Here is a 24259-nt window from a genome sequence, read left to right as displayed (position 1 = left end):
GGGTGGATCTGTAACGGGGAACTAGTAAAATAACATATAAATGATACACAGCGTTCCCTTTACATCATATCACTTTCAAGTTTCAATCGCCAATAGAAGAGACCCGAATTTACCATATTGAGACGTGTCTTGTCAAAGCTAGTACAAGTTCCTTCAAGCCAAAGTATTTTTAATTATTTATTTGGACTTAAAATAATTCTGATCAATCGAATTTATAGGACTTAGAAAGTAATAAGTATTTGAGTGATCATATATTTTCTGAAGCACTAACCACTCATAGGTTGAGATTGTTCTAATAGTTAAAATTTTATGAGTTTTGAGCAATTAAATAAACATTACAATAGAAAAGTTGAATTATTTACCACGAATCACGAGGAAGAGAAAGAGAAGATTATCATCTCTACGGCGTGACGTTTACCTATCATTTTAGTCTTCAAATCAACCTCTGTACGCGTGATCACTACATTATTGTACCCAGTAATCAGATATCAACACTATTCACTATTAACTTTAAAAAGTTCTCCTTATTAATATCATTGTTGTACTATTTTTGCATATGTTGTTGTTTTTATTGCATATTTTAATATTTAGCGATATTTAACTATTTAAGGTTAATGGTTATATTATAGTCAGTGTTGGGAAAAGATAGCCAAAATATTATCTAGATAATAGATAACAATTCCTTACTAAATACTTACTTCAAAAAGCTGTAAAACTTCAATAAAACTCGAAATTTTCTTATGCATATAAATAACTCAAAAATAGTCGCAATATTTCGAAAATATTATGGTGCATAGAAATCGCTAATATAAACATTCAGTGAAAATGTTATTTATATTTGGTTATTTTATTTAGAGTTGCACTAAAAAACAAAATCGACTTTTTCGAAAACTAGATTTGCATAAAATAAATATAATATAATTAATCGTGTTTTATTGTTTCATTATTTTTATATTTTATTGTCTAATAAAATATGAAACTATAACAAAATATAAAAATTTGGTTTTTTTTCTCGGTATTTTTCCGTGGTTACCCTCAGTAGTTTCGACACTGACCATAACGACTGTAATTAGTAGTCACTATATAGTACAATACAACAGACAAAAAATAATACTAGATAATGATTAATGAGAATCTATTGATTTATAAATAACATTATAGTATAAAAAATATAATCACGGTCTTACAGATATGAAACAGGAAACTGAGAGATTAAAAGGTTTTCTTAATGGTTAAAACAGTAATGATTTTAAGTTCAAACTTGTCGATACGTTCGCATTTCGATCCAATAATATACCCATTATTGATAATTACACAAAATACAATTTTAATAATAATTGTTATATTATTATGTTGTACAATTTTTATCGTAGTATAAAAATACATATTAAATTATAATTATAATAACTGTTTGATCTTTTTTATCATTATTAGTTATCGCGTATTTTATAATAATAATTGCCGCTTTCACCGTCCCATATAATATAATATTGTATCATTAAATATTAAATATTTAATCAACGATTGTACAATGTAGTATAATAAAAATATATTAATGATTTTTGGGTGGTGCAGAGGGGGAAGTCACAACATAATAAAAATATAATATTATCATCTATAAAAAAAATATAATATAACTGTCCAGCGAGAGAAGCTGAAGGCTGGCGGTTACCCGTGGTAATAAGTAAAAATGAATACCCAACTAAATATAATAAAACCGTAGTCGGCGGCAGTGCGCGGGTAGGACGTGCCACTCTTACCAGTTTTTCAAGATCACCGCCGGAATTCCATCGCAGTCGTATATTCTCGTTTGTCGGTAGCGTGTCTGTTCGGCACCGGCTCGCGCGCGCCCCTATCGGACAGACGCGCGGTTGTTCGGCCAGGCGGCCAACCGTCATCCGCAGACCGCGCAGTGGCAAGAAACGCGTAGTATGTACTCCGTCGACTGCGGTCCGTCCGTCAGTCATATTTGCGCCGCCGGTCCTTTTCGTCGTTTCTCCGTTGCCGTTGTCGTTGTCGTCGCCGCCGCCGCCGCCGCCGCTGTCGTCGTAATGAATTCGGCCGATTACCCATGTTAACACAACGGAACGCGAATAAACGAATAACGTGATTAGACTGCAACGAATAATATGTGATTTGCAATCGTGTTTATTTATTTACGCTTAATTCCTATGATAATATTTAATCTATGTTTTTAATCCTCGAGTTTTCTATTTTTTCACTTAATAATAATTATATTGCGCCTTTAAACTCCGGCTCCAAAAACAATATTATGGACGTGTGATCAGCGTAAGACGTTTTTATTATCGTCATCCAATGAATGCTTTCGTGCGCGACGGTGCGGTAATCCGCAAGAGACGAATCCGTCAAAGTTTAAGTGCGCGCAGCACCGAACCAGAGAGGAAAAAGATTTACAAGGCACACGACGACGGAGCCTTGCGGCGTGACCTTGCGTTAAGTACTCTCCAAATACATTCCAGTGAAAGTTCAGTTAACCAATCGAAGGTAAGATGATAATAAAAGTGTTATTGTGATAGATTCTGTGGTTAGAAGGTATAACTGTATAAGCCTGGGTGCAGTCTACTAACACAGATCGACCGGTTTTATCGATGTCACGATGTGCTGGGCGGTATCAGATTAAAATTTTCAGTACGTTGTGTCGCCGCGACCGTTAAAGTCGCAAATCTAGGGCCCCACAATAACTCGACACAAAACCACAAATCTTAAAAAATATATATTATAATATCGCTCCATCTGTGTGCTAGTCGTTAGATCGTAATTAACGCATACCAAAGGAACTGCTCGTCCGATTGTCACCAACGGTGGGTAAATGCAAAATATACAAAATAAATCGTCATCGTCTTAATTTGTTTTATGCGTACGTGTGCATCTGTATTCCCGGTAGACGGTCAAACTCAAACATGGAAATATGACATGTGCTGTGTGCATTCTGAGTTACAACACAACACGTTACTACGTTAGGCGATGTTAGGTTAGTCCGTGACCGTTGTTTTCATTGGCGGACTGTGGGAAATAATGCCGCCGTCCGTTGTGTACTGAACTGTAGACATTCCCAAACTCCGTGCCCCTCCCCTTCCCACCAACCGTATTCAACCGGTTACAAAGAACCACATACTTTTCTACGTTCCATCACATCTCATCTCGTATGATAACAATCACTACATACTACTTTCGTTTTTCGGCTATTAATAATATTATTATTTAATGTAGGGCTGGCTGTACCTATTTAAAATTTCGATTAATACGTACAGGCGATTCGCTTTACACATGTCAAGATTTTCAAGAAAAATTCTATACGTGTCGACTTGGAATAGTTACGTACTGACGTACCGGGTAAGTCCGATACGGGTCCCGTACGTATAGGTATAGCTTGTATATTGCACGTATTTTTTATCTCACTCAAAATTGACCCGATATGTATCTATTAACTTCAATTTCTTCCTTGAAAATCTCGACAATAATATATTATATAATCAACCATTAAGAGGACGCTACACCCATGTGTTTTCTCCGTCTTACGAATTTACAATATAGCATAAACGGTTTTGCACGGGACAGAACCACTCAGGTTGTAGTGATAGTTAAGACTCCAAATTGATATACAATATAGTTATAAGAACATAATCTGTGAAATATCGTTTTTTATTTTTTTGAAATCACTAAAAAAAAAAATGTTTTTATAATTGTTTCAAAATCCATTATTTTTGGGCCCAACAATTTAAATTCCAGAGCAAAGGCTTTGTATTTTAATTGATATTACTAGAATAAAATGTAATTTTTCTAAAATATGTGGTGAAAAATAACTCGTTTCGTGATAAAAAAAAAAAGTAAAAAAACGTAAAATATTTTTAAATTGCGTGGAATAACTTATGATTACAACAGTTAGATGTTATTGGCTACAAAATTACAAATAATAAATAAAACTCGAAATAAACATTGCAATTATCTTAGAAATAGACTAGGAAATAGATAACTAATAGATAATCTAGGCTCATCAGCACTCCTAGCCATTTAACATATTTTCGCCATTGTATATTTTTTTATCCTTCTCTCCTTTACACACACACACACACACACACACACAAAGAATTTATAAATAAGCACTTAAAAAAGCGGTTAAAAACTTCATTATAAGCATACAAATAAGCATTGAAAAAATTTTCTTTTTACATGATTTAGTAGGTACTACACATAGGTACCTAATTTGTCTTACTGTGCTAAAAATAATGATAAGAAAAAGTTTCTAACTAAAAAATAAAAAATAAAAATAAATGAATCTTCATGTTATAAAAAAAATCAAACTTCACTTTCGAGACATTTTGCATTATTATTTATGGATTTTCTGAAAGTTAAAATATAAACGATAATCACAAATAGTTGAAAACAATCTCGAAAAAAATAAATAAATAAATTAAATCTTACCTTTATTAGGTGTTGCATTGAATGATTTAATTTTGCATTTAATTTTAATTCTATCAAAAACAACTTTTCAGGAGAAAACAATAAAAAAGTAGAAAAACTGGTCAAAAAAGCAAAAACAACCAGAAAATCTGAAAATGAGCATTTTTTTTGAAAAATCGATGAAAAAGCAATTAAAAGCATTTTCAAATTTCATGATTGAACGTTTTGTAACATGACATACACTTCCATAGCACTCTGCTATATTTTAAGTCAATCCATAAAAATAAGCAAATGCTTGTAAGTCCCGAACCCCATATTAATTGTATTATAACTATGACTATATAATATGATGTGACTAATTGAAATTGACACAATTTATTTTTATTTTATTTTTACTCAAACATACCTACCTATGACATGTAGTATTTGTTTTTTGGAGTAAACATGTGATTTATAGTTAAAAAATTATAAAATGTTGAAATAATATGCACATTTTCGAGATTTTAACGAATTTCGTCAACATTTGAACCTTATTTTTGATTTTATTATTTTTGAACTAAAAAATCTTAAATTTATCATTAACTGTAATACCTAAGTACCTATAATATAATGTACGTACATTTTTTATATAATTACTCGTATATTTATGACTACAATTCAATTGAAATAATTCAATTTATTTTTACTTGTTTGTATTTATTTATGTTATTATAAGTGAATTATGACAATCATTGTATTTTCAACCAACAATTATTTTTATACCCTTCTATTATTCAGTAAGTTGATGCGCATAATATGATAATGTACGATAATTTGATGCAGGTAAACGTACAATTAAGAGAATTAAGAGAAGGGCCCAAAAATATTTTAGGAAATACAGGTCTGCTTACGGCTATGGCGAAGAACATACGAGTAGAAAGGGGTTGGTGACCACTGATTTAAAGGCTCACAAAAGAGTACTTGATCAGCACTCGTGAGGCGACACTATGAATGGACAATGGTTATAAAAACTCAGATAAAAACTAATAGGCATTATAAAACTAATAAATATTTGGAATAACTGCGTATCGAAAAACGAATTAACGACTGTAATACAATATTTGGTATTATAAAAGATTACTATTATTATGATAATATTATTGAAAAATGAAAACTATGTATTACTTTATCGAAAACACAGCTGCACAGGATAGGGAGAATGGACTCATACGAGCGTGGGTCGATGATATTTCCGTGCGTACGCCACAATAATAGGAAAAACACTTAAGCCGGGAAAGTAGAGAGTCGAATAGCTCATATTTTAGACGTGAATTCGACGAGCTAGTACAAGCTACAAGCACCTTCGCGCTAGACCTTTTGAAATATTTAATTGAACTTTTGATCAGCGATATTTTGTACTTAGAAAATAAACGAGTTGAAATCGTGTATTTTCTATACACTTAATGTTTCGTGATCTGAATATCATTTTACAGTTTAACTTTTAATACCTTCATTTTAAAGCATTTTTAATTAAATATTTAATAAATATTCTAGTCTTTTCAAAGTATTATACAACACTACTTCATTCTATCTCATCAATGGTACCTGCAGTACGTAGGGGATCGCTACACCGCGTCGGTAACCGGTATTTGTTTATTAACGGTATCTACGATATAACCAGTTATATACCGTATCATGATAAAGCCATAAAGGCGGATTTCCACTATACACGTTTGCCATGTACACGAAAAATGTTCAACTATGTCCAACAACACGGTATCGTGGTTAATTGTGTGGTAACTTAACCTAACGAACCAATCACAGCAAAGGATTTTCATTCACGTACACGCGTACGTGGATAGTGGAAGCCCGCCTTAATTATACCGAAAATACTGGATCTTGGTAATTATCTAAAATATTATACCTTGGTAAGTACCAAAAACACCGTACCACGGTAATTGGTAATTTTGATGAATTTAGAGTCGTCCAAACCAGGAAAAATAATTATGATTTCTTATATACATTTTATACAAGTTATAAATATCACTACCTACCTATGTTATGGTTTTTCCTCGGTTTTTTCGGTAACACCGGTAATTACTACGAAAAAAATTATATCTGGTCACTATATTATTATACATCGATATAGGTACCTAGGTACAATTTATAATACACTAATTTGTTATTACTTATTTGTATGTATTATGTTACCAAAAGATATTCAAAATACCTAACATGAAAACCACATTTTGCATTGTTATGAGATGTTTACGTGTTATCTGCTATACCTACCCTATTACATTGTTTGTTTTAGTAACCTATGCATTAGGCATATGATTTTTAAAAACAAATTTCAAGTCAATGAATTCTGTTTTTAAATTAATTTAAGTGAATTAGGTACCTTCTAAATACCTTTTTTGAATTGAAGTATTAAATAAATATTAATATACCTATTTGTAAATAGGCAATTAAAGGTAATATACGAGATAATACATACATATATAGTTTACAAATAGATACATCAATATAATAATAATAAGTACCTAGATTAGGGTAAGATTTTTCATTATTTTTTATTTTAAGTACCTTGAATTATTGATCAGTCATCAGGGCTCGGATGCTGATGCTATAAAAACCCTATAAAAATCCCATATAAAATATGCATTTATGACATAAAATACACTAAAAATTGCTATACATCAATGACTTAAATATTTAAAATCGCTCATAAAATTTTTAAAGTTAGTACAATTATTTATTGATTTTAAAATTAAAATTACAGTTGTAAAAATGACCTATAGGCTACAACATCAAAATATTACTTTATTAGCTACATAAATGACACTAAACACACAAAAAATGCAAAATAAAAAATAAGTTAAATAAATTCGTATATGTTCTTTAAACATAATTTAAGCTAGGAAACACTGCTATACTTATCCTTAAAAAAAATCTGCCAATATTGTTTTATTTACTACTAACAAAAGTTAAGCTTATAATTACAATATTTTTTTACGAGAAGTACCTAAGAATTTTGACAAGACTCGCCAAAATCACAAAAATTGGCATATTATTTGAAGTTAGAACTTCATAAAAAAAAATTTACGTTCCATGGACCTTAGACTGCAGCACGTCATACTGTCTCATTTAGTTTCTTTTACACTGTCATCCGCTGTACCGAGTTCGTTCTTTTCATGGATCCTCATCTTATGAAACCGCTGATCGTCGCATCGTGGTTTTTATCTTGATTCTAATTTTCGATCCGAAGTTTCATGTAAACATTTATCAACCCTGCCGCCAGAAAGCTAAATGCGGCAACTGTTTTATAATATGCCAAGCTAAACGTGTTAACCTAGATTACAGTATGGGCTTACCTTTGGACGATATAACAATCAAGCCTGATAATAAATATTAAATATAAAAATAATTAGTAGAAATAAGTATTTATTATTTGGTTGCCATTGGTCAATAGGCAGATCAGGTACAAGCATGCATCCAATCAAATTTTTGCACATTGCCTACCTACTTGATATGCTGTCACATATTGTCCGCTAAGACCGAGGCTAAGACTATATTTTATTTTTTATTTTTTAGGTTGTAGCAACTGAGAAGGAATCCAGATATTCAAATGTTGAGTTTACGCGAGCAAAAGCTTTTTTGTATTTAAGTAAGTTTTTGATGATTTTATTTACTATTAACTTATTGTATTCCCAAACCAGAAATATAGAACCATTGGGTTCCGGAACATCACTCTTGAACCTTCAAACCTTCTAATTTCAAAACATTTTATATTACTACATTTTTATGGTTGTATTCAATTTTATAATTTTGTACTATTTAATTAAAAGTAAAAATATACATTTTACCATATTACATTAGATACAATTTTAACATTTTTTAACATAAATGCGTGGACACTATACTACCTACTATAGTTGCCACAACCACCGGAGTAACAAGTTCTATTTTATGTGATGGATACTATACTGCGTTCGTTGAGAGATCGCAACTGGGTACCACCCAATATTTATTCACTATTGCGCATTCCCACCACTTCCAGTACGTGCGCTTCGCGTCGTACGCCTTTGTCGACATTGTGTACAAAATTTGATCTCAGGGGGGGGAATTTGACCCTCATATTCCCCCCTGTAGATACGCCACTGTAGTTGACGACGATGCTACTGCCCCCACCGTAGTATTTTACATGTAAATAGTAGCCACGTGATAGAGGAATTTGACCTCGAGACGGCGGTGTACGTTCATTTCGATGCGCGAGAAAGTTACGTTCTCTCGGCGAACGCAGTATAATTATGGACACATGGTAATAGCACGTCATACACTAAACTATAATATTGTTCATTACATTTTCACTTATTTTCAAACCATTATCTTGTTATTAAATATCAATTTTTTATAAACTTATTTAGTCATTTTTTCGTATTACGATATTTAATTAATTTTTTTAAAAATGTCTTGAATGTGTATATTATTAAAGGTTGTGTAGAAAGATAGGAACTAAAATCAATAGATTTGGGACCGTTCCACCCCTTCCCTTGATCCGCCCTTTCTGGGCTTAGAATTTCCCTATATAATAATAATACGATTATAATACGATTTATAATGAATAGCTTAAAGTTTTTATCATAGTTCTTTGAATACCTATCTTCTATCGATATCAAAAATTATCTTTATAATATTTTAAATGCATTATTTACTTTTTTCTAGATTACAAGAAAATTAGTTGTTTTAACGTTAACAAACTTCTCAAAGAACATTTAAAGGAATTTGATGAAAATGAAACTCATTTAAAAAGGGTAAGTGATTTTTAGTTTTTAATAAGACGAATTTTCTAAGTGATTGTTCTTAATCCTTGTGTATATAATTGGATTGGTAGGTACATGTTTCCATCAAGTTTACTATTGGCGTATTTGAAAATTTGATAGAAACTGTTCGCATACTTGTCATAATAAACTCAATTGTAGCTTTGTCCAAAATAATTAAAACTTTTTGTTTTAAATAACGACTGTACATTATTATTATGTTTATAATTATTACTGCTGGGCTCGAAACAAATGTCTTGAAAAACAGTTAACAAAACCCAAATATAAAAATCATTCATAAACCTACACCGAATTCATTGAATAATAAAAAACCGTTATAAAGTATATCGGTTTTAAGCTATGATAATTAATTTTTAATTTAAACATAAATCTAGTATGAATGTATTCATTTTATGTTTTAGACTTTTGAACAATGTTATGATGTAACCGGATCTGTAGAAAAGAGTAAAGCTATGATGAAACAAATTGCGACTAACACATGTTCAAGACTTGATCTTAAACCTACTTTATCTTCAGGAGTTAGTGAAAGGTAAATATCTTACTTCCAAATTGAATCTTATCTTTTATATTGTGCGTCATTTCGTGTATAAACTTAGAATTAAATTTAGTTTTTTAAAATTCTGTTTTAGGAGGTTATCCATTTTGCCATGTAAAGTTATTGAAAAAAGTGTTAAAAGACTTAAAAAAAATAAGTATAAAAAAAAATATGACAATCAGCTTAAAAAAAAAAATTGATGATCTAAATATAATATTATTTGGCAAGGAACATTCATCAAAAGATAAAAAAATCCTATATACAATAAAACTTAATGAATATATTGGAGCACCTAAAATATATTCTGATTCTGATTCAACAATAATTTCAGATGATGAAGAAATTGGTAATAGAAGTTGTATACTAACTAAAGCTTATAGCCTACGAGATCCGAAATTCGAAAACCTTAGGGATACTAAAACAGGCACATGTGTTATTGTCCGCATAAATTCGAATTTAATTAAAAATAATCCTCAATCAAATACATTTTATGCTAAAAAATCAATTTCATTAACTAGTCAATTAAAAACTTCGGTTCATAAAAAATTTAAAAAAGGTCCAAATGTTTGCGATACTGGAAATTCTAAAATATCGGCATCAAATATGAATAATCTTGAAAAGATAAATTCACAACTAAATACCGACGCAAGCATTCAAAACGCTGAAAGTTTTGTACTGAAAAAGGTTAATCATGTTGGACAAATCATAGTTCCACAGTTTAATATTGATGGAATGGTTAAAAATTCCAAAGTTCCTGAATTAGAAACAAATGTTGAAGGAGAAAATACAATTCCACATAAAAATGTTGAAGGTCCAGTATTAGCTCAGAATATTGATGATGAAGAAATGGTGGTTCCTCCATTAATAATTGATGAATTTGTTGAAGATGCTGATAGTACTGTATTGGAAACCGACGTTGGAGAAATTATGTTTCCAAAATTAATTATAGACGAAAATGTTCAATCTTCCAATATGATTCTATTGGAAACTAATACTCTTGTTGGAAAAATTATAGATCCAGAATTAGAAAAATCTGCAAATAATCAAGATTTAGCCAACTCTCAAATTGATACAGATATTGATGATTCGAAAAAACAATCTGCATTGGAAACCGACGTTGGAGAAATTATGGTTCCGAAATTAATGGAAAAAAATTTTAAAAATGCCAATAGTACTGCATTAGAAACAAACGTTGAAGTAGAAAATACAGTTCCACATAGAAATTCTGAAGGTCCAGTTTTGACTCCGAATATTGATGATGAAGAAATGACGGTTCCTCCATTACTAATAGATGAATTTGTTGACAATTCTGAGAGTATTGTATTGGAAACGGACGTTGGAGAAATGATGTTTCCAAAATTAATAATAGACGAAAATGATCAATCTTCCAATAGAACCAAATTGGAAATGAATACTCTAGTTGGAAAAAATATAGATCCAGAATTAGAAAAATCTACAAGTAATCAAGATTTAGCCAATTCTCAAATTGATACAGATATTGATGATTCGAAAAAACAATCTGCATTGGAAACCGACGTTGGAGAAATTATGGTTCCGAAATTAATGGAAAAAAATTTTAAAAATGCTAATAGTACTGCATTAGAAACAAACGTTGAAGTAGAAAATACAGTTCCACATAGAAATTCTGAAGGTCCAGTTTTGACTCCGAATATTTATGATGAAGAAATGACGGTTCCTCCATTAATAATAGATGAATTTGTTGACAATTCTGAGAGTATTGTATTGGAAACGGACATTGGAGAAATGATGTTTCCAAAATTAATAATAGACGAAAATGTTCAATCTTCCAATAGAACCAAATTGGAAATGAATACTCTAGTTGGAAAAAATATAGATCCAGAATTAGAAAAATCTACAAGTAATCAAGATTTAGCCAACTCTCAAATTGATACAGATATTGATGATTCGAAAAAACAATCTGCATTGGAAACCGGCGTTGGAGAAATTATGTTTCCAAAATTAATTATAGACGAAAATGTTCAATCTTCCAATATGGTTCTATTGGAAACTAATACTCTTGTTGGAAAAATTATAGATCCAGAATTAGAAAAATCTACAAGTAATCAAGATTTAGCCAATTCTCAAATTAATGAAATGAAAATCGATACGGATATTAATGATTTGAAAAAACAATCGGAAATATTGGACCATACAAATTTAGTGCTTAAAATTAGAAAAATTATAAACACGGATGATGAGGTATTTAAAAATTCTATAATAAAAGATTTGGCAACGTATTTTTTAAATGATGATTTTCTATACAAAGTAGATGCATTATGGAAAACTACTGAATCAGAACTTGTTGGAGAGTTAATCATAAAACTCCTTAATATGTTTAATGACATCGAATATAATATGGCACAATTTACAGGTTGTTTAATTTGCATATTTCGTGAAATCGCTCGAAAGTCTTCCATTCTTCCGTGTCAATTGAAATTAAAATTGATTGTGTTCCTTGATGCTATTAAAAAATACATCAAATTTCATGATAATGCATTATGGAGAACTTGGTTTTTACCTAGTATGTTCTTCGATTGGTGTTTTATTGTCGCTTTTATCTTTATGAATACTAAAAATGAATTTAAAATAGATTTTAATAAGTCAGTTATAAGAAATGCAACATCGTACTATAAAATGGTTAAACGGTGTAGATATCTATTTATTAATCAAGATTTAAAACCAACTAAGTCACATAAGAAGAGTGGTATATTTGAATTGACAAGAATTGATGACCTCTTGGAAATTGATGACGTACATGCCACGAATGATACCAAAGTAATACCGAATATAACTACTAACATACCCTCGAATGAACTTGAACGCAAAAAACTCAAAACGGAAGACAATTGTATAGATACTATTAATCAAACTACACCAGGAAATATAGAGGAAGTGTGCCTTGCTTCAGTTGATCCTAAAATATCTAAAATAATAGTACGTCCTCAATTTAGTTATTCAAATTCATTCATTAATAAGTTAAATTGGTTTAATAATAATATCAGTGACCTTATGAAAAAATTCAACGCATCAACTTCTAATGAAAGTAATGAAAGTTCCATTGTCCAAAATAATACTTCAGTTGTTGATAACAATAAAGCACCATCATCTGTTAATAAACGCCGATGTGTTGTAATGAATGCAACAAATGAGCCAACAATGAGTAAAAAATCAAAAACACAAGTTGAATCTCCACGCGTATTTTTTACTATTGCAAATAATCCTAAAGAATTTGACATAACTTATGGTTCATCAGCAATCGCTCAGTCAAGATCATCAGCAGTCTCTAAGAATGTAAGTTCATCATCAACAGTGCCTAATAATTCAAGTTCATCAGCAGCAGTTCCTCAGAGTTTAGTGGTGTCATCAACAGTTTCTCAAAATTTGAGTCCATATTACAATCATTATTCCTCCAGTAATACCATTAGTCAACTTCCGGTAACTTCGCAAACTGTAGCCTCTCGAAGTTTAAGTGTATATTACAATAATATTAATTCCAATATTATGCAGGCTCCTATTGGTTTGCCATCACTTTCTAATACTACACAATCTTCATATCCGGCGAGTACAAATCCATCAGTCAATATAAACAGAACATCTAATATTCATCCAATTCATTCAAATAATCAGAGAGGGATTCACCATCAGAGTTCAGCTGCAGCGAATTCACAGCGTCCAAAGGCAGCAAATACATGGCCATCAAACAAGTATACCAATATGTGTAGTGATCCTTCTTGCAGTAAATCTAGTACTTACACCACTCAATACACAAATTCTAATGCCTCGTCGTATTCACAATCGACATATAGTCATAACATTCCATCAGCAACTTCACATCCTCAATATTCAAATGCGCTTACATATCCAACAACCTACACACATCCAATAATTAGTGGTCTATTAGAAAGCAACACAGCAAATGTGGCATCAATGAATACCTATATGCAGAACCAAAGTTATAATTATAGTAATTCTTACTCAAGTCAGAATAACTTGAAGACTCCCGATCACAATACTCAGGTAATTAATTATCATCATCATTTTATAGGCTTGTTTTATTACCTTATAATTTAAATTGAATGCAAGTCCAATACAATGAAACGTGGAGGTAAGTATAAATACAATTTGGAACATGTAATACCTAATTAAGTGTATATGTTTGTTAAGAGGAAAAAGATACCGAGATTTTTAGAATGTGTGGTGTATTCAAGACAATGATGAAAAAGAGTTATGAGAATATGAGAAGATGTTGGAAAAAATATTTCAAATATTAGAGAATACAGAATTTCCCAGACACCATGTTTGGTATTTTTCGTCCCCCCCCCCCCCCTATTTGAGTCTCGCCCGTGGCCGCTTGTCCTGCTGTTACTATTTCCTTGACCTGCAGATAGAAACATGGTGGTTCTTTAAGGCCTTCTTCATTATGTTCCTTCAGCTTGTTTTGGTTTTTATTTCGTCATATTTTTGCCTTTGTTTCTTGTTCTGGCATTGTTGAGTGTTTGTGATTAATTTGATTTCCTTCTCCATGTGCGCTGCTTGAACATTGCGGTTTTTATTGGCGAAGGGCGTCATCGAGTTGACATAGTCTTGGAACATACCCAGAAGCTCTTCACTGAGGATACCGATGTTCATGGTTCTCCCCGGCATTACTTTAGTTTGACGATTGCTTGCTTGTGAAGCTTCCTTATCTCCGATAATGCCTAATTCTCTTTACGCGCCCATTGGCTCGTCCGTCTCGACAATCGTAGTGGAGCATGATTGACAGGTCCCTGGTTGGACGCCACTGACTGCTTGTAATGTTTAACATTTCTGGTACTGGGATCGAAATATGGATGGCCACCCACAGAATCTGTTGGGCTTGTCGCTGTAGTGAGTGGATTTCCCGGTTGGACCTGTTCATTACCTTGGGTATATAATTCCTTTACGTCTTGTTCCATCATTCAAACCTCTGATAATCTGTGGGATGCCGCTTGCGCAAATAGTTGTTGACTTGGTGGGGGTTTACCGGGGTCCCGTTGCGTTGCATTCTGATTAGTTGTCTCATGGTCAGGTCGTGCCTTGAAGGTTGACCGCTATCTCGTGGGATTGTAAAGGTAAATTCTGTCCGAGTTTGTTTTTGGGGTTTTCCTTCCCTCAGGGCAGAAGTGGCCAACCTTTTCCTATATTGTGCCAAATTAAAAAAAAAATTGAGAATGTGCTTTAAATAATGTACATCATTGACTTGATTATAGATTCTAATCTAATAATATACTATATTTCATAACATTACTAATGCTTTTTTGACGCAATGATTGTTGCGTCATATAATATTTATGACTTATGATTTATTTAATATTAAAAAACATAATTTTAGAAATATTTAAAAATTATATGTTATTTTATTTGACGCTAGCGCGCCAATCAATAATATCGAATGTGTCGCAAAAGCCATGCGTTGGTCACTTCTGTCTTATGACTTAGCTTGACTGGTAGCAGTCTACGTCCAACCTTCCCAGCTGGTGGGGTAGGTGGGTTGGGCCATAGTCAAAGAGAGTTTTCCTTACACTAGGGTTTTGATAATGCTGGCAGGCTACCACAGACCTGCAGACCCCAGCCGGGTAGGGACTGCTTGTTTATAATTTATATTAATACAATTTTAGAAAATCTGCCATGTAGGTTAAAATGTAAAAGTGATTCAATTTTAAATATGTACAGGTTTCACCAGATTTGCCTGATGCTCGACTACCCAACATGCCAAATCACCAAGCTGCTGATACTATAAATCAAACGGTAAATATTAATAAATTAGTCATATAATATGGAATATGAGATTCAGTACCTAGGTAAGAATACCAGGAGATATTTTATTTTCTCAGATATGGATAATGTACACAATTAATTGGGATTGTGTAAATAGGTTAAAGCCTTTTAAGATTCAATTTAAGAGTAAAAGGGGGAATACCTCTAAGTCAGAAAATAATTTACAATGGGTTAGGGTTAGTATTCTATACCCTAAAATGTAATGTTCCGATTCTTAGTCTCTAATAAATTGCAACCCTAGCATAAACATTTAAAATGATTTTGTAGTTATTTTATCATTTCATTATACTTGCACAATTAGTTAAAGAATTTGATCAATTTGATATTGTTTCTTTTGTAAGAATAATTTTATATATTAATTTTAAGAATATTCTGGTAATTGAAAGGTTGAATGTTTACTAATTTAAAAATAATGTAATTCGTCTTTTTTTAGTGTATGGCGGCCAACTGTACAAATGTTTCCAGTTTTTCTTGTAATACTTGTTTGGCTGCTTTTTACTGCAGTATACAATGCCAAGTAAGATTTTATGTTTTTTATTTTTCCTATAAGACCAATTTTTAACTGATATAAAGGAGATCGGTGGACAGTTATTTTGGTCAAAACATACCAATATTTTATCCATCATATACTACGACTTATAGTACGGCCAGCGAACTTAAAAGCGTGACCGCCGCGCGCATGGTGGTAAATTTTCATTATGGTTTCTATGACTACTTTCCCACGTAAAATTATTTCAAATGCTCCTGATTTGTTATCAAGACAATATATTATTTAATATCCAATATGTTCCCGAAATAATAAGGCATCAACAAGAAATAAGTATATCCCAACAAAATCTCTCCGCCATACTCTGTGTAAAAAAAAACGCTAAGTATAAAAAAATAACGGCTCTAAAAGTTGTGATATAATTTTATAGGTAGCTAAGTTTTTGAACTATAGATATCATTTATGTTAAAATAATCTGCTAAAAAATTGAACTTGGCTTGGTTCTATTATCAATTTATTAGCAGATATCTGTAGTTTTAGCTACCTTTAAAATTATATCACAACTTTTAGAGCCTTTTTTTATATTTACCGTTTTTTTTTTACACGGAGTATGGAGTAGTGTTTTTGTTGGGATATTTATCTATACACTACATATTTTATACTATTTTTCATGAGAGAACGGAACCGGCGGCTGACCAAAACTAGTTCGCCGCCGCGCGTCCCCCACCAACTAGCCGTTGTAGGCATGATCACGTGGTTCTCGACACACCAATCGAGTTATTTTACATGCGTGAAACGGCCCTGTTCTCTCGTGGTAAAGAGTATAGTTCAAATTTCTTTATATAACAGCCGAAATACAATATTGTCTCATCTGTATTAGCAGCTCGCATAAAGTGTCTCCGTACTATAGTAATGCGGCAATACTTTTAAAAACTGATTTGAATTCGTTATTATATCTACTTGAGATCGGCAAGTTCACTATTCTCAATTTCACCCCCCCCCCCCCCCCCCCACCAATTTTTTTTTATAATTTGGAACGTTCATTATTTGAATTTAAAACAGCAATCTTAGAATGTTAACTGAACGATCTCAAGTACACATTTTTGTAAATTCAGATAAGTTTTCTAAAATATTATCGTTTTTTTTTTTTTTCTAGGTCAATCAGTAGAAAGAACAAAAAGTACATATACAAATGAGTATAAATTGTTTAACGTTTGGCACGCGCAATGTCCGTCTTTGACTTAAACATGCGCGGGCAGAAGTGCTTCGATATTTATTTTACACACAGTCAGATACACTAATGATCACTTACATATTTTGAAAGCTGACTATTTCAAAGTTCAAACTCATTAAAAACTGTCCGATACCGATCCCCTTGATAATGTTTCAAGATATATACTTAGAACAAATAAATTATGTTTTGTTCCAATTCATTTTAAGTAATTTATTTTATCATTCCTTAATGTTTTCCACACTCAATTCATTAGTATATTATGCAGTGTTAGATGTAGCTGTATTCATATTATAATACATTCAAATATACAATCAAGTAAATATTTAAATTTTCTGTTTCAGAAATCTGACTGGCATTATCACCAAAACGAATGTTGTGTTTCTTTTTAACTGGATAACCTACAGGTTATTTAATTAAAATTATTATGATTAATTTTTACAACATTGTTCATTGTATCTACATTGATGTTTTTTTTATCATATTACCCTCAACTGCATCTTTTTTTGTAAATAATTACAACTTAATTTATTTACATGTATCTATTCAATTTTATTATTTAATTGGTTAATGACATATTGACATGAGAATAATTGTTATTCTAATAATAATAACTATTATTATTGTGTAATAGATGATAATATTATTATTTCATTACATAATAAGAGTAATTATGCATGACTTTTCTATTATATAGTTTACAATAAGACCATAGTATTATTATTTGTATACTTACTGTTGTTTTACTTATTTAATTGGAAGGCTGACTAAACTTAATAGCAATTTAACTGAGACTATTTCTTAATCAACTTTCTTATAGTTATAATAATTAAAAGAAGAGTGTTTGATAAGTTTTCCAGTCAGTAGGTTGTATTAAAACTTAACTGATTTTTATGCGTGCAAATATTTTAATGTCGGAGTGGCTCCTAAAAAAATTGTATTGTACTAATATATTACTTTAGGGCTTAGGCTGTAATATTTTTATTAGTAAAACATATTCTTGACACTAGTTTTTTGAAATTTCTCATATAAAAGTTATTAATTTCATTTGATTTTAGCTTTGAACAATCTTCCAGTTTAACTGTGTATAATTTTTCAAACAAATAACAAATACAATTTTTAGCATGTTCTTTTATCAAATATTAAATAAAACTTGTCCTTCAAAAACAGTTTATTACATAAACGCTAAATAAATAATAATTATTAAAATAACAATTTACCCAGTTCATTGTTATTAATCATTATCTAGTTCCGTCAAAATGTATTTTTCTATAGACATTAACATAAATGCCTTCAGGTCATTGAGCTTCTCAATCTATTTTTTTTTAGATATTTAAGAGTAGAAAACAATCTACTCAATCTATCCCTTTATCATGTACTAATTTTGACTTAAAACGAAAGTACTTACAATCACCATAATATGACCTATATGATCAATGATCACAATATTAGTCACAAACATTTAATGAGGAACCTAATTAGGTTAATCAATATACCTCAATCTTTTTGGGAGCTTTGTTTTTGAACTATTTAACAGACCATTGCAGGGGCATTAAATGATAACTTTGAATTAGTTATTACATAATGAAACTTAAAATGTAAAGAAGAATAGGGGTTATTTTCCAAAACGTGTTAATGCCAAAAATCAAATTGTTGAGAAAACACATTTTTTTTTGTTCTAAGATCTATAGAAAGTATATAATAACCTTATACCAGCGTTTCTTAAACTGTGTTCCATGGAACCCCAGGTTCTGCAGAGATCACTTCAGGGTTTCGTGAAACTTAAGTGCTCTTTTTCAAAATTTTAAATCGTTCTCTGTGTTAAATGTTTGTGCATTTCAAAAGATAAATATCCTCAATTGTCACAAAAGGTCGTGTTGGCACTTATACCATTTGTAACCACTTATATATATGTGAAACGGGGTTCACCATCTATATGTACCTACAAAAACAAAATACCGCAGCAGACTTGATGCTGAACCTAATATAAGAATACAATTTTCATCAATAAAGCTCGATATTAAGAATATTTGTAATAGTAAAAAGTAATTTCACTCATCTCATAAAAATTAAAATTTAGAACTTTAGAAGTTCTGTTATTGTCTGTTATTTAAAATATTTTTTGAATTAAATACAGAATAGTGTGTACACATTATTATTGAACAAAATTATTACAAATTTTATTGTAAATAATCCTTACATAAAATGACACATTAAAACTATTGAAACAAAGTATAGGTTCTAATTGTAGAGCTATAAAAACTTACTGTTGAAAGCTTAATAAAAAAGCTGAAAAGCTAGAAAAAAAAAGTAGGGGTTCCACAATAAAAGTGGACATAAAAAAGGGTTCCACGGATAAAAAAGTTTAAGAAACGCTGCCTTATACTAATAGACAAGGAGTGATTGCACACCGAGCGTGGAAACATAGAGAGCGCTTTTCGTAAGATGTATAGATATATAGATTATTGTAGTTTATCGTCAAGATAGCATTTTCATCAAAATTTAAGTTGGTAATATTTATTATTATTTAAGAATGACTACTAACTACTAGATCACAGAATAGTTTAAACCAGAATGAGCCCTCGAAAAATGTACAATAAAAAAAAACCAAAATTGTCACTTAAAAACTGTAGATCAAAGTGGCTGTATACAATATAAATCAGTTAATTTGTTTGCATAGCTATTGGCTATATTGATGGCATTATAGCTCTTATCACGGTTTTTGGAGCGTGTCTATTCTGTTTTCACCTATTTTGTGACGAGTATAATATTATTGTATGCCGCATGGGAAAACACAAATAGTTATTGCATGTCCTCTCACGTGATGTTATTTAAACTCTATATGACCATATCTAGCGATGTTTATCAGCACCGTTTAAGATATACAGTTAAACATTATCGGTCTATGATAGGGTGACCATATTTAAAAAAAAAAAAATACAGGACAAAATTAATAATAATTTAATTTTTTTTTATTAATACTTAATATATATATATCTATATATAATATATATTTTATAATTTAAACATAATTTTTAATAACACTGTATAAGATTCATGTACTTTACTTTTTTAAAAAAACTTATTAATTCATTTTGATGACGATTGTTCAGAGATGTCTTCACTATTTGATTTTTCATACTTTTCTGAAGAAGTAATTAGTTTTAATAATTGTGGATGTTCTAAAAGAAATGTATGTAATTCTGTACATGAAACATTTTTAAAATGTTGTTTTACGATTATTATCGATCTAATTGTGTCCACAAGAAATCGATTTTTCTCATCTGTCCATAAAACATTTGTAATTGAAAATACTCTTTCTACCGACGCGTTAGTTCCTGGAATAGCCATCGAATACTCTAAAATAACCGTAAAATATTTAATTGAAATGTTATTTTTTTTTAGAATTTTGAATATTTCACACCACCTATCTTCGGTTTTTGAACCATTTTTCCAGTTTTGCATTTTAACCTTCATTACATTTATCACATGATTAAATTCGTCAAAAAGTTCATCTTCATCGAATTTCAATGTTGGATTATTCTTAATAATATATTTAAAACTTTCTTGAATGTCACTCCAAATTGGAAAATCTAGTACTTGAATCCAACGAAAAACTTTTAGTGGTTCAAAGTGATATCCCCATTTTTCCACGTACGATAAAAACGTGTCATAAAACTCATCAGTTATCTCAATAAACTTTTTTTCACTGTACAGTTTGTTCTTATCAAGATCTGAAATAAGTTGAGCTAGCTCTGATGTAAAAAAATGTTGATTTTTCCGATTTTTTATTTTACCACATAACACTTCAATTTCTTCATACACCTCGCCTGCTGATATATGATCACCTTCTATCCTTTTTATTGTATCACATACCACCTTCAACTGACTTTGTACAAAATATAACCATGCCATGGATATAGGATCATTAAAAAAAGTTCTTAAAACTGTAGGACACTTTTCTTGTGACATAAAATATGATTTCAATGCAGGATATAAATCTATTATTCTAGAAACAGCTGGCTGTAGAGATAACCAACGCGTTTTTACAGATCCTAAAATATTTTTGTACTCAATACTAACAAAATCGCAAAAATCCTTTAATTTTTCTATACGAACTGTATAAATATGAAAATACTGAAATATTTTATTAATTATGAGTTCAATGTCAGTTGGCAAAATATCAGCACTACTATGCATAGCATTGTGCAGAATATGAGCAGCACAGCCAATACCGGAAATATTTCTTTTTAATTTTTCATTTAGAATTGCAAAAACGTTATTTGTGTCTTTTCTCGAGACGCCGCCAAAATTTGTATTGCAGTTGTCACCCGAAAATGCAACAACATTATTTAAACATTCAGTATGTAATCTTATAAAATATTTGATGTTTCTCCTTTTAAATTCATAAATTCTAACACTTTAATTTTTATCCCTTCTTGGGGGTTAAAATACCGAATCAGAATTGGAACCAGTTTTAAATTTTTATGGTTTGACGTGTCCACCATAATTGTTAAAAATTTAACGGATTTTAGTTCATCTAACATCTGTTGAATGGCAAAAGGAGCTATTACATTCACAATTATAGATTCACATTTTGTATACGAGCACACGAAAATTTTTTTTCGTAAATTTTTTTTATAATTGATGTTGAACAATCCATAGACCTGAATGAATGATTGTGTATAATAGTATGATATCCAAAAAGACCCTCTTCCACAGCAATACATTTGCTTTCATTTGTTGACTGTACATTAGTGAAAAAATTCGTTACCTTATTTGAAGAACTGCTTGATACGGCCAATAAATGTTTCTTTTGTTTAACATGTTGTGTAATATCTGAACGACCACCGTTTTCTATTGAAAAAACTGATTTACATACAATACATAAAACTTTTCCGATTTCATCACTATCTCTTAAAAACGGAAATTCAACTTTCAAGCTGGGAGTAAATACGCACCTTCGCTTAGGCATTTTAATAGATGACTTTCCTAAAATTGTAAAATATTATATTAACGATTATCAACAAGTCGACAACACTCAACGATTGTTGGAACCCAACTAATAGACATTCGCTATTCGCCGTATTCATAAAACGTATTTTCAGTGATATAAATATAATAATAGATAGAATCGAAAGCATAGTCAGATAACGGTAAATCCGATAACTCCGATAAGCTCCTATAACTCATAGACATATCGTCATACCCCATACTGATAAATTCAGACAATTACAAGATTACAATTATAATCATTATTCATTACTTTCGTAAGTTTCGTTTTCAAATTCATTCATTTTGTTTGATCAAAAAAACAGGACAAAAAGCGTCCTGAAAGAAGTTTGTCAGGACAACAGGACACAACGCTGAAATAAAGGACAATCCTGTAACAAACAGGACGTATGGTCACCCGTCTATGATATAATGTATTTTCATGACCGTCAAACTGAGTCGCCAAAACAGCTGTGGAAATACAAAATGGCGCTATCTAGCAGCATTTTTTTGGAAACTCAACAATTCAAAACGTATTTTTATCGTAAGACATATGCTTATGTATAACCACGATTAAAGATAGTATGGTTGCCCAACGAACTATGATAAGAAACTATTTAATGATGCTCATAGTTTCTTTTATTATCAACGATACTCTAGAAACTTTTACTAGCGCTCATAGAGTAAAAATTAAGTACTAGGCATAAAATTATACGAATATTATATGATTCAATATTTAAACGCTCGAAGTGACAATGCTCGGTTCTGCTATTCGTTGTGATAACAAGAAAACTCGGAGAATCACTTGATTATGGTTTGTTGTGCAACCATACTATCTTTAACCGTGTGTATAACTAAATATCATATCGGTTCAACACATTATATCGCTAAATGGTGCCAGTCAGTAGTTCCATAGCTGTTATAGCTTCAATTGGACGGGGTCCATTTCACAATTCGTTGTGTAACCAGTATAATATCTTGAATCGTGTTTTATCAGATAGGCACATAAAAACAACTTTTAGATACGACAACACTTCCCCTAAAATAGAAAACAAATTCGTTCCACCACTTGGTTGATAAATAATACTTTGTAAATTAAAATTTTTAATGTTTTATAAAATATAAACTTATTTTAAAATGTTTAATTATATATTATTTCAAATGGCACGCTTCGAAAAAATGCTATATTTATAACCTATTCTATTTACATGTATAGCACTAGCAGGTTTTGACAAAAATAGTTTATGGAAATAGATCGTTATAAATAAAATGCGCATTTTCCAACACATTTTTCGCATACAAATATTTTGTTTTGGATAAAAAATAATAATACCATTAGATTGGCCGCTATTTTTAGCAAAGAAGAATCAATGTAAAAGTCGATTTTGTTAAAAATAGAATTAATAAGTTTTGGAAAAGACCCCCTATTGTTAATGAAGTTAGGGAATTTTAAATACATACTTAGCATAGATTAATGATACTATAGATAAGCAATGTAAAATTATTGACGAATGACTTGTAAATCAGCATTGTTTGCTAATAATATGTTAAGGTAAATTATAATAATTTTAGTATTTAAAATTTATTATATTTTTGTTTAAAATCAATATATTCATTTAAATTGATATACTTAAGTACCAAAGTATAAATTACTTATAGCAAGACCGTAATTAGAGTGGGAGTTATTTCAGCATTAAATATATTTGGGTTATACCTAAAGAATTTACTATTTAATTGAAATTAATTTTTTTTCATTTGTCCCCATAAAAATGTCTAAATACGGTCTTGTTTGAAAAGCGGATGCTTTCATTTTGACGAGATTCAAAATATATACATTTTATATTTAATAAAGATTATTGTTAATTAATATGTGTTTTCTTTGATTGTTATATATTCGATGTTCCCTTCATAATTTATTGATAATACATCAAGGGCTAAGACACCAAACTCGGCCG

The 24259-nt window shown here is 30.7% G+C and overlaps 2 protein-coding genes across 2 annotated transcripts; one reads left to right on the top strand and one right to left on the bottom strand.

The window, feature by feature from the left end:
- Positions 1-1819: 1819 nt before the first annotated feature.
- LOC132948023 (uncharacterized) lies at positions 1820-24154 on the top strand. The gene is given in 10 exon segments (XM_061018264.1): positions 1820-2505; positions 7996-8068; positions 9127-9215; positions 9644-9771; positions 9872-9935; positions 9937-13233; positions 13306-13815; positions 15490-15564; positions 16028-16111; positions 17657-24154. Coding segments are annotated over 10 exon segments (4557 nt in total). The 5' UTR covers positions 1820-2316; the 3' UTR covers positions 17705-24154.
- LOC132948460 (uncharacterized) lies at positions 20403-22287 on the bottom strand. Its single transcript, XM_061018911.1, is given in 4 exon segments — positions 20403-20671; positions 20759-21558; positions 21768-21913; positions 21916-22287. Coding segments are annotated over 4 exon segments (1587 nt in total).
- Positions 24155-24259: the final 105 nt, after the last annotated feature.

The sequence above is a fragment of the Metopolophium dirhodum genome, chromosome 7 (genome assembly GCF_019925205.1).
Source record: "Metopolophium dirhodum isolate CAU chromosome 7, ASM1992520v1, whole genome shotgun sequence".
NCBI lineage: Eukaryota > Metazoa > Arthropoda > Insecta > Hemiptera > Aphididae > Metopolophium > Metopolophium dirhodum.
This window is presented reverse-complemented; position numbering and strand designations above follow the sequence as displayed.